General features: G+C 42.3%; 1 protein-coding gene across 1 annotated transcript; it reads left to right on the top strand.

Moving 5' to 3' along the window:
• The first annotated feature begins 917 nt into the window (after window positions 1-917).
• Window positions 918-1,829, top strand: LOC119777420 (free fatty acid receptor 3-like). The gene has a single exon (XM_038276290.1). It carries the CDS (start codon window positions 918-920, stop codon window positions 1,827-1,829), a length of 912 nt encoding a protein of 303 aa, XP_038132218.1.
• The last annotated feature ends 10,691 nt before the right edge of the window (window positions 1,830-12,520 follow it).

Raw genomic sequence — 12,520 nt, forward strand, 5'->3', positions numbered from 1 at the left:
TTGCTGTTGTATAATCTCTTACTTAGAAATGTGTTCCACTACTGCCACCTGCTGTTGTGTTCCTGGATGTTGTTATTGGTGTGCATAGGTAGTATCTCATTGCATTGTGACTTTCATGCTTTGTATTATTGTAACTTGTTCTGGTGATGGTGCTCTGTGAGAGAAGCGAGACCCTACAGTGATGTTGCAAGTTTTTTATAAACATGCCTTAAAGAGGTTGAAGAGATCCATCGGCTGGCTCACTATTTGTCCATCCCTCTTCACGGTCAACACCTTTGCATTACACTCTGATCAACACTCTACTTTAAGATCCAAAGATTAAAGCCATGATATACTGAAGTTTTGCATCTCAGTTAATATTAACTAGACTGGACTGCTCAGTGCTCAATATGGTTTTAATGTGTTTCATAGTGTGTCATATGAGGCTTCAGTGTAACTACCACTGCTGTGCACGTCCTGCTGATTCTTGTTTTAGCCAGGTTATCTCAGAAATGACTAAGAAAACACAACTGAAATATTGTGTTAACATTTAATGTACCTTTGGGTGAGTGTTCTTTTGTTTATTTATATATTATTACAAATAATATTTTATGTTGTTATCAAAGATCTGTTGTCAGGATAACTAGAGCTTTCTGCAATTGTACTTAAAGGTGCATCGAGTCATAACAGTGAAAAAACATATTGATGACTTAACATTGGATTTCTGTCTTGTATCTGATTATATTCTGATGAGGTTTAATCTGGCTTTTCAGTGATCAACACCACATGGGGATAAAACTTTGAAAGAAGTTCAGAGGTTTCATTACTTTTTACATTTAGGGATTAGCAGCTGACTGTTTGTTTTGCATGCAAAGCATTCGCTTTAAATAGAACAGGCATTTTTACTTATATTTATTTTTCCTTTTCTTAGGTCAATGATGGCATCAATGCTGAGAAGTGAAGTTATTCTTTCCGTTTACATCCTTTCTTTTGTTATTGGATTCCCTGCCAATTTGGTGGCTCTGTATGCATTCAGTGTAAAGATCCACTGCAAGCCACGACCTTCAGACATCCTCCTACTGAATCTGACTGTGTCTGACCTGCTCTTCTTAATCACACTTCCTCTTAAAATGCATGAAGCTGCATCAGGGATGAAGTGGACTCTGCCCAACTTCTTGTGCTCCATCATGTGCTTTACCTTCTTCACTACAATTTACACCAGCTCCTTGCTGCTGATGGCAATCAGTGTGGTTCGCTACATAGCTGTTGCCTATCCTATAACCTATAAACGACTGCAAAACATTTTGTACCCAATCGCCATTAGTGCAGCTATTTGGGTCATCTCAGCTGCACACTGCAGCATTACATTCATTTTCCAGCATCATCCATCCTTGTCAAACCCAAATTCTTTTGTGTGCTATGAGAATTTCACAGAGAAGCAGCTGGAGGTTCTCCTTCCAGTTCGTTTGGAGTTTTTCGTTGTGCTGTGCCTTGTACCTCTTCTAATCACCATTTACTGCTATCTGCGATTGATTTTGATTCTATTCAGCCGTCCCATGATTTCCTGGATGCAGAAGAGGAAGGCTATTGGGATGGCTTTGGGAACTCTTGCTGTTTTTCTCATTTGTGTTCTCCCATTCAAATCATCTCATGTAGTGGGTTTCGTTCAGGGTCAAAGCCCTGAATGGAGGTACTACGCCTTGCTTCTCAGCACATTAAACACCTGTATTGATCCCATCATATTTTATTTTTCCTCTTCGATCTTCCACTGCACAAGCAGCAAATCTATTTTCAGAAAGAATTTTGTCAAAGATGTAACAATTGAAGTTCAAGGAACAAATTCAAACTGAAAATGAATTCAATTTCTAATGGTGAACACAGAAGTTAATAAAAAAATATAACAATTTATTAGAAAAACACTTAAGTTTTTTGATTTACCCAAATTCTGCTGCATTAAGATAATTTCTCTTGTTCGTCATTCACTATGTAATAACTCTAAACCATGATTGACCTTTTCATAGGAAAACTACAAGTGTACACTAAATCTTAGGATATTGGAAGCTGTTAGCTTCAATCTTGAACATTAATTATTTAGCACTGACTTATTTTCCTCTGTTAAAAAGCCAGTAATATGTTCCATACTAATACAATCTGTTGACTTATATGTATAATTCATATGTAGTTAACAAGCATTATTCATTTTATTTATTAAATTATTCATTTAAATATCTAAATAAAACATTGAAACCATAAAATTGTGTTTTTATTATTGGTTGGATGTTAAACCAGTTTCCTGAATGATTAGTCATAATATTCAAATGTTTTTTTGCAACTGAAATTTATAAATAATATAACAAAAACTGCAACTGAGGTTTTTTTTTCTCTGAATAAACAACATACCTGAGTAGCCTACTGACTGCCACCATAATTTTTCAGAGCTGCATTAATTCCAAGTAATATGTATTACATTGATAAAAGCCTTTGCTCTTTCTTGCTGTGGTTGCTACTTCAGCTTTGAGAGCAGGTGGTTATGGTCAGATCACGCCAAAGTGATTAATATCACAGCGGTTTAGTCTACTTTTAAAAGTAGGGATTTTTTGTTTCCAGGGATCCAAGGTCTTCCTTGTTTTGGTCAAAATAGAGGCTCTGGCATCTCAGGGTGGCATGGTCTGATAGGCAGGGGCAAATCTACAGGGGCGCAACTGCTTAGGATCAACAAACTACTAATAAACAAGCTGGAAATATAAAAATTCTTGCACAACGTATTGTAAACCCTATCAAAGCATAGCAATAGCAACATAAAAGCACAATATTTGTTAACAGGTAAATCTGCTGTTAAACAAACCTATATTAAATATTGGCAGTGGTTAGTGTGGTCATGCAAATGTAAACTCTGCCCAGTAAGACAGTAAGGATTAGAGGGCAGCTCTGAGGGCCCTCAGGCCCCAGAAGATCATTGGCCACCCCAAAGAGGGAATGACTTCTCCACAGGCATCTGCACATCTAGACATCATCCTGAAGGTGATAGAGGGGCGACCCCAATGTGGTCTCAAAGTAGGACGAACAGACTCAGAGTGTTTGGATCAGATAGCCATGGATGTAATGCAAAAACAGATGGAAAAGGCTCTAAAAGCAGCCAGTTGTTTATTATATAAACAGCTCTTTCATGACATAATAAAAGGCATTGATAAAATGTTGTTTCATTGGAACAGCAATCTTCACAGAAAAGCGCTGTGTCATTATGGGCTAGCTTCCTTTGCTGTAATGGGTCCAGTCTGTTTGAAATCACAATGACTTATCAGAGTTAAACCTTGTGTATTTATATATATATATATATATATATATATATATATATATATATATATATATATATATATATATATATATATATATATATATATATATATATATATATATATATAAATATAAATAAAAATATATCAATAGTATTTTCTGAAAATTACTTCAGCCTGCATTTCTAATGTTGAATGAGTGTCAATTTTGTGCCCCCTCTGTCCTGGACCTGGGACAATTGACCCATTTTTCACCACTTGTCGACAGGCGTGGAGTGCAGGAAGCAGCCCCTAGACATGTGTACAAACTCAGTTTTAAAAGGGCCATAAAAAGCAATGTGTAACTCAGTCTGGCTGGCCAGGTTAGACCATCACATGATCAGAATGACCCAAAGCAGCTCAGCATGATAGGAACCACTGGAAAATATTGTAACAGTGATCCAAAGTTTTTCCTGTCAGGATTTGGTTGTGGTTTCTTGACCCAAATGCAGAGGCAGGGAGGCAGAGATGATTAATGAAACATTAACTGATCACAGAGGCAGGAAATCCAAAAATCCAAACATGAAAACAAAGTCCAAATCAACCGGAAACCAGGAATCCAAAATACAAAAATCAAACATGAAAACAAAGTCAAAACAAACGAGAAACTATGAAGACATCAGGGGGGATACTATCATGAGGAGGAAGGCTCGGAGAGACGGAGTTGGAGGAAGTTAGACGAAGTAACCAGCCAACATGGACCCAGCAGAGCCACCACAGGTACAGGCAAGTGATTTTCTCAGACTAGTAAGACAAACAATAGACATTCTTTCCACAATCTCTCCACTTTGGGAGCTGGTGTGAAAAGCAGAAATAGTACTCAGTGGACTCCAGAAATATCCAGAGCTTCGGACCTTCTTCCTTCAAGCAGGATATATTGCCCAAGTTGAGTTGAACGTACAGGACACCTTCGCTCAGTTATTCAATAAACCTTCACCACCCAAACCATCACTCTATGACGTTCCCAAGCAGTCAATAACCTCCCACCTGGCTCCTCCACCATCTCCAGCTGTTGGTCCTCCCCTCCCATCTACTTCCTCCAGGCATCGGAACTGCCGCCGGGGAAAGAAGGCCTCTCCGGCGGGTCAGCCTGACGCCTCCACCTCTGTTAGAGTGATAACTATCCTGTGTTTCAACCAGAAGGGTCATAAACTTTTATGACCTCCTGTAGGTCATGAGGCAGAATCACACGGTTGTGTGACTTCCATCCAGCCAGTTAGTCAATTCACACTATCTTATTACCTGCATCCTCCCAGATAATCATTACTGGGTCTTCTGTTTTAGGCCCGCCTTATGATGTTGTAAACTCTTAATAAAAGGCTTTGCCATGAAGGGATCTGTGTGAGAAGGTGCTGGTTTTCCGAGCCAGCAGCTTATCTCCGCTCTGCAGACCCTGTCTCTGTGTTGATTATTTCCTTTTAATCTTTTAAACTCACATTTCTCTGGATTAAAACCCAACAACCTCCTCTCAGGCGGGTCAGCCTGACGCCTCCACTCCCTCTCCGGCGGGTCAGCCTGACGCCTCCTTGTTCACTTGTTTGTTTACTCATCATTAAATCATCAAGAAGCTCACCTCTTCCTCCCTGCCTCTGCATTTGGGTCCACAAACCTCAACCAAATCCTCTCTGGTTGTATATTTAATAAACAGTCTATTTGAGGAACGCTTGGTTCAAGTATCATTTTTTAAAGTAGCTGAAAAAATAACAAGGGAGTTCAAATTTGTCTGCTTCACAGACAGTGTCTGTTCTTTGAGCATGCACTGTGTGTTCTGAATATTGGCCAGTGGTGAATTATATATGCCAACCATCATGTTAAAAAAAAATCACAGGGAGAGTAAATAGTGTGCAGTGTATTATAAAACTTGATCATTTGATCAGAATCAGACTTTTTTGTTGGCCACAACACAGGATATATGAAATTAAAGGTGTCTCATCATAGTGGCTCATCCTTCTTTGAGCCACTATGCTCAGACTCTCCAGTCGGGCAGCAAGCCCCTTCACCTGCACTGTCAGTTATTGGTAGGGATGGCTCTCTCTCTCCTCCTCAAACATAAGCTCCCCCCAAGTGTTTGAGGAGCAGCTTCGGGGAGCAAAGCTGCAACGGGAGAACTGATAAGCTGTCCTCCTTTTGCTCAAGTTGCAGCCTGCCATTTTCCTGGTCAAAACATTTTATGTCGGGGTGGGGGAAGTTCTAATGGCCCCGTATTTAAGAAAACATATGTATATATATATATAGATATATATCTCTCTCTCTCTCTATATATATATATATATATATATATATATAGATATATATATATATATATATAGTATTTTCTGAAAATTCCTTCAGCCTGTATTTTTAATGTTGAATGAGTGTCAATTTTGTGCCCCCTCTGTCCTGGACCTGGGAAAATCAACCCGTTTGTCACCCCCTGTCGGCAGGCGTGGAGTGCAGGAAACAGCCTCTAGACATGTGTACAAGCTCAGTTTTAAAAGGGTCACAGAATGCAAAACCGTGTTTACATTGTCATAGATGAATAAAGATAGTTCAGTGGGTGAAATGGACGTACAGAGAAGTTCAAACCCCATCAACACCTCCTTTCTCTGCAAATCTCACAATTCTAAACTTCCACCATAAAACAGCGAATCCAAACGAAGCCCCAAATTGAAGTCAATTTGGGGATGTTGCCTTATTTGTTTCTGGCCTGTACTTTTGTTACACCTCGAAATTGACATACAGACCAACCCACTGGTTCACTGGCCCAAGAGTAAGAATAGAGGTAGATGTAAGACACCAGGTTAAGTGTTTAGCCTACCGTTGGGTTTACTTCTACAAGAATTACAAAGCAGGTAGCTTCTCTATTGAAAATGAGACAGGGCCACAGGCATAAATGCAGTGTTCGAGGCTGCATGGAGAAAGGGGAAAATTCTCACAGTCTTCCCAACGATCCGAAGACTCGAAAGGCATGGATTATTTTTGGGTATCAGAAGATCCCTGCAAAGTTTGATGCTCAGCTGTTCATTTGCTCTAAGCATTTTACCAATGACAGCTTTCAAAATGTTGGACAGTTCAAAGCAGGATTTGCTAAACTTCTTTAACTGAAACGAGGGGCTGTTACGACCGTAAGGCCATCACAACCGCAAGCTGTAAGTATTATTTTGTTTCTAAGCTGTTGACAGCAATGCTAGCATATCTATGGTGGCCAGATTTGGGTTTCTAAAAAGAATGACACTTTATTTTTTTTGGGGGGGGGGGACCAGCCCTGGACCTCAGGGCTCGTTTCTGCTGCACTGTAGTTGACCAAAATCTTGCCCGATTTTGAAATTTTCCACTGGAAGGAGGGGGTGTCTGGTAACGTCTGGTCACACTACCATATCAACAATTTGATGTTTCAGTGAGCTAGTGCATGTTGCTATGATGCGTCTTTGCTCAGCAGAACACAGCTCATCTAAATGTTCATGAGTATACCATAAAATGAAGAAAACCTGTCGTTTCATTCTGGTGCTTTTAACCAGGCTTGCATTAGGGCTCATAGAACAGCAAATAGGCAATTTTCAGCCCAACCAATGTTACACACCCTATTCAGACACCTTAAGGACCAGCAAAGAAACTACTACATTGCACATAAACATGGTTTAATCATATTTCGCCTGACTACTCTGAGCATATTGGATGGTGACCTCAGACAAGCGGTTTAATGTAGAAAATGTCAAAAGTATCAAAATTGTCTCTGAAAAGTAATAAAACATTTTTTTTAAAAATGTGTGTATTAGCATTCTTATGTGAGTTAAGCATAGAAATAAGTCATTTTAGTACCATAATTACATTATTTATGGAAACCCGGATGTATATCTCGTTGCTCATGGGCAAATGAGATGATAATACGGATTGTGCTTCCATTACGAATCGGGTAAAGACAATCATTCATGGTCACTAGATAAGCAGTTATATCCCAGAATGCTTTGCGAGAGCTCACCTTGCAAAGCATCAAGGGATTTGTTGTGAGAGCGGCCCGCTTTTGGGTAGTGACAGCAGTGACAAATAACAAAGATGTGATGAGGCAGAGTTACATGACCAACGGGCAAAGTGCTGGCCATTTGTCCAATGGTAAGTTAACTGAGGGGCTCGAGGAAACAGGCTTGATCTGGGAGACATGGAAGGTCGGATGGATTCGGAGGGAAGGAGGAAGTTGGAGACGGACAGCTGACGGGTTGATGACACGGGAGATTTTGAATGGGCCTATGAATCTCGGGGAAAGTTTTCGAGTCTCGAGTGGAAAGCCACACTTCCTGGCCCACAGAATACTCAGGGGCGGGGCGTCTCTTGGCGTCAGCGAAACGCTTGGTTGATTCAGCTGACTGATTGAGTGTGGCAATGGTCTCCCTCCAAATCCTTCGACAGCGACGGATGTGATGATTAACGGACAGCACCGATATCTCTCTCTCATCTGCGGGGAAAAGAGGTGGTTGATATCCAAGACTGACCTGGAAGGGCGACTGTCCAGTGGAAGCAGAACGGAGAGAGTTGTGGGCATACTCTATCCAGGGAAGGTATAGGCTCCAATCCACCGGGTTATTGGACGTTAGACAGCGGAGAGTGGATTCCAGATGCTGGTTCATACGCTCGGTCTGGCCATTCGTTTGGGGATGGTAACCTGAGGTGAGAGATGGTTTGCAGCCGAGCGCAGAACAAAAGGCCTTCCATACCTGGGATATGAATTGGGGACCTCTGTCCGATAGAATCTCCTGGGGGATGCCATGAAGCCGGAACACATGTTTGATAAGAAGCTGGGCTGTCTGGAAGGCCGTGGGAAGTTTTCTCAGGGGAACTAGATGGCAAGACTTAGAGAAACGGTCGACAATGGTTAGTATGGTGGACATACTTCGGGAGACAGGGAGACCGGTGACGAAATCAATGGCTATATGGGACCATGGACGCGAGGGAACAGGTAGAGGTTGAAGGAGACCAAAAGGAGGTTGATGCGAAGCCTTGTTGCGAGCACATGTGGGACAGGCCAACACATACTCTCTAACATCACAATGGAGCGTGGGCCACCAGAAGCGCCTGGAGATTAGAGCGACAGTCCTACTCACTCCTGGATGGGCGGAGAATTTTGCGGCGTGCATCCACTGGATCAGACGGGACCTGACAGAAGAAGGAACATATGTGCGGTTTGACGGACCGGTACCTGGATCTGGTTCGGTGGCTAGGGCTGAGTTGATTAGGTCCGTTATTTCCCAGTTGACTACTCCAACGGTGCATGAGGCTGGGAGGACAGGTTCAGGTGTCTCTGGATGATCGGCAGAGCGATATTTTCTCTCCAGTTTCCTAGCATTTTGCTTCAAAGTGCGCAGCTCTGCATTAAACCAAGGAGCAAGCTTTCTATTTTTAACGGTTTTCATTTTCAAAGGAGCTGTGTTGTCTAAGGCAGTACGCAGAGAACTAGCAACCCCATCAACAAAATCATCAACCTGTGAAGGGGATTAAGCTATGCCTTTGCACTCTGCAGCACTGCTCAGCAACACAGAGGAGAGAGAAAGTGAAGCAGATTCTTTAAAATGTATAACTGCACTATCTGACAAAGATCTACTAAAATTGAATCTTCTTTTGAGGGAGGAGAACTCTGTTAAAGTAATCTTGAAGGTTATTAGAAAATGGTCAGAGAGGACAGGGTTGTGAGGAAATACTGTTATTTCTTCACATTCTATGCCGTATGTCAGCACAAGATCCAAAGTATGAAGATGAGAATGCGTGGGACTATTCACATTTTGAACAAAGCCAATAGTGTCTAAGATAGCATTAAAGGCTGCTCTTAAGCTATCGCCTTCAATGTCAGCATGGATGTTTAAATCTCCCACTATGATGACCCTGTCAGTTTTTAGTACCAAATCAGAAAGGAACTCTGAAAACTCGTCTAAAAATTCAGAGTAAGGACCTGGTGGACGATACAAAGTTACAAAAAGAAGAGGTTTTCTTGCCTTGAAATTTGGATCAGGGAAATTAAGGGTTAAATGTTCAAAAGAGTTGTAGGTATTAACTATTTTGGAAGTAATCAGTAAGTAACACTGGAAGATTGTTGCTACTCCTCCTCCTCGCCCAGAACCTCTGGGTATGTGAAAATTTAAATAGCTTGAAGGAGTTGCCTCATTTATGCTCACATAATCCTCTTGCTGCAGCCAGGTTTCTGTAAGGCAGCACAAGTCAATGTGATTATCACAAATCAAGTCATTAACTAGCAGACTTTTAGAGGAAAGAGATCTTATGTTAAACAGACCACATTTAATTGTTTTAACTTTTTCCCCTATTGGAGTTATTTTGCTTTTAATTAGATTATCATGATTTACTCCTTTGGGAATCTTTGCTAATTTATTAGATTTTGGTCGTGGGCAAGACACTGTCTGGATGGAGTAAAGAGTGGGTAACAGTAGAGAAGCTGCAGAGATGTGTGTTAAACTACAACTCTGCTTCCTGGTCTGCACCCTGGGTGGTCAGGGTTTTTGAGGACTAATAAATGTGGCCAGATTCCTAGAAAGAAGAGCTGCACCATCCAAAGTGGGATGGATGCCGTCTCTCCGAATCAGACCAGGCTTTCCCCAAAAGGATTGCCAATTATTAATGTAGTGCCCGTTGTTTTCAGGACACCACCTAGACAACCAGCGGTTGAATAACAACATGCGGGAAACATGTCATCACTGGTCAGATCAGGGAGGGGACCAGAGAAAATTACGGAGTCCGACATTTTTTTGGCAAAATTACACACCGAAGCAACACTAATTTTAGTGACCTCCGATCGGTGTAACCGGGTGTCATTACCACCAGCGTGAATAACAATCTTATTGTATATAACCTTATCCTTAGCCAGCAGTTTCAGGTAGGATTTGATGTCAAACATTTGACTATGGTCCCTGGGGTCTCTAATGCCACGTTTCTGACTATGGAGCTGCCAATCACGAGATTGGGCTTCTCAGTGGGTGTGTCACTGAGTGGGGAAAACCGGTTAGAAACGTGAACGGGTTCGTGGTGACCAGTGGGCAGAGATCCACGACTACGCTTTCTGCGTACAGTTACCCAATCGCCTGGCTGCTCAGGCACTTTTGGAGGACAGCCACGTGGGGGGCCTACTTTAACTTCTGGATGTTCAACAGCCTGAAGCCTGGATTCTAACTCTGACACCCTCGCCTCCAAAGCTACAAAAATACTGCACTTATTACTAGTGTTGCACCGATACCGATTCCAGTATCGGACGGGGTCCCGATACTGCCCTAAAATGGTGGTATCGGTATCGGCGAGTACCAACAAATAGGGCACCAATACCATTTTGAGCCAAAAGTTTCTTCAACTATTGTCACCCATTACAGGTAGGCAATAAAAAGTTCTACTGGATTCACTTTGTATTAGATTTTTTCCTGCTTCAGAAAGGTAGGCAGCAGCTTGACAAAGCCATGATGGCAATTATTTTACATTATTATGGTATCGGTATTGGCCGATACTGCACAGCCAGGTATCGGGTATAGGTATCGGGGTCAAAAAATGGCATCGGCACAACACTACTTATTACACATCCCATTATCACTAAAGGAGGCAGAGGAATAACTGAACATCTGACACAGAGAGCAGGAGAGAGGAGATGAAGAAGGAAGAGTTGGAAAAGAGTCAAGGGAGGGAGTGAGAGAAGCCATAGCAATGCTAAGCTAGCGCTAGCCTATTCTAGCTACTCCTTGCTATCAGAAATAAAACCGTGTGAAACTGACAAGTGCTCAGTAGAAAAGTGCAGCAGAAGGTGCTGTGTTTTAAAGTAGTTGTGGTCAGTTAGAGTTACTTAGATACAGAGATATCACAGAAAAAATAACTTCAGATGGAGATCCTCTGGACAGCTGCAACAGCTGCAACACTCAATTAATCCAAACAGGAAGTGAACAGGCCCCAAAGATCAGAAAGATCAGCACTAGACAGTTACTAGACAGTTATTAGTGGTTATCCGTCTCATCGAATGGCTTCCGGCCACGCCTATAGCGAGGGGAATCGAAAACCGGTTCCTGGTCAGAATCGGTTCTGTGTGTTCCAATTCCATGGCACCATTTGGCAGCTCGCTTAACAAATCTCTTATCGATTTCAGGCAGCACCAGAGCCACTGTGGGAAGCATGACTTACGTCATGTTTTTTGGGGAGTATTGGCTTAGTGGTCAGAGCAGTGCACTGTGCCCTGAGCAGTGTTGGGCACGTTACTTTGAAAAAGTAATTAGTTATAGTTACTAGTTACTTCTCCCAAAAAGTAACTGAGTTACTAACTGAGATACTCCACAATAAAAGTAACTAGTTACTAGTAAAAGTAACTATTGCGTTACTTTTGCGTTTCTCGCCCCCGTAACCCTCGCCACCCAGCCCCCACCTTCTCGCCGTGTGTTTCCAAAGCCAGCTGAATAGAGCGGACGACAAAGACAAGAACCTGCAGAGAGTTTTGCATTTATTGCAACTCAACGTAAATGACATCAGGGGGGAACGCGATGTGAAGTTTTTTAACAGGGCATTCAGATCTGGTGAGTATATCAAATTAATAACTGGGGATGTCTAATTCTGATATCCTGTGTGTTTGGGTTGATATAGATACTGCAACATTTATCTATCCATCTATCTATCTAGATGTATACTCTGTGTGTGACATAAAATATGGATCTCCATCCCTGCCACAAAGGCCATCAAATAATGTTTAAAATAAAAAATCCAGTAGGTTGAGAAGGCAGAGTATCCATCCATCCGTCCGTCCGTCCGTCCGTCCGTCCGTCCGTCCGTCCGTCCGTCCATCCATCCATCCATCCATCCATCCATCCATCCAGATTTCTCCCTTTCTCCATAGAGGCTATCATTTGATCGTTCACGCTCTCCATAGTTCTCCTGTGGCGCGAGCACAGGGCGACTGTTGCGCGCCTTTAGCGGGCATGCGCGTTTCCTGTCGCTTGCGCGGTGACTCGTGCCGCCTGCGCTGTGCGGAGATGCAGAGGAAACCATATGTGATGGGGAAACGCAGCTCGACGTAACACCGGTATTTCCATCAGGAAAACGCTGTTTTGCTGCTGGAGTCATCCTCACTCTCCATCTCTCTGTGTGTGCTGGACGTTAACACCTGCCAGCAGAAACACCCACCTACCCAACTGACAGACGGAATCTCACTATACATCAGCCATTCTCATCCTCCCCTCTCTCATGACAACGCGCGTACCTCTGGATGA

Source organism: Cyprinodon tularosa, unplaced genomic scaffold, assembly GCF_016077235.1.
Source record: "Cyprinodon tularosa strain WSP-4 unplaced genomic scaffold, ASM1607723v1 ctg124, whole genome shotgun sequence".
Taxonomy (NCBI): Eukaryota; Metazoa; Chordata; class Actinopteri; order Cyprinodontiformes; family Cyprinodontidae; genus Cyprinodon; species Cyprinodon tularosa.

Excerpts from the sequence above, each read along its gene's own strand:
- LOC119777420 (XM_038276290.1), top strand. The coding sequence starts at position 918 with ATGGCATCAATGCTGAGAAGTGAAGTTATTCTTTCCGTTTACATCCTT.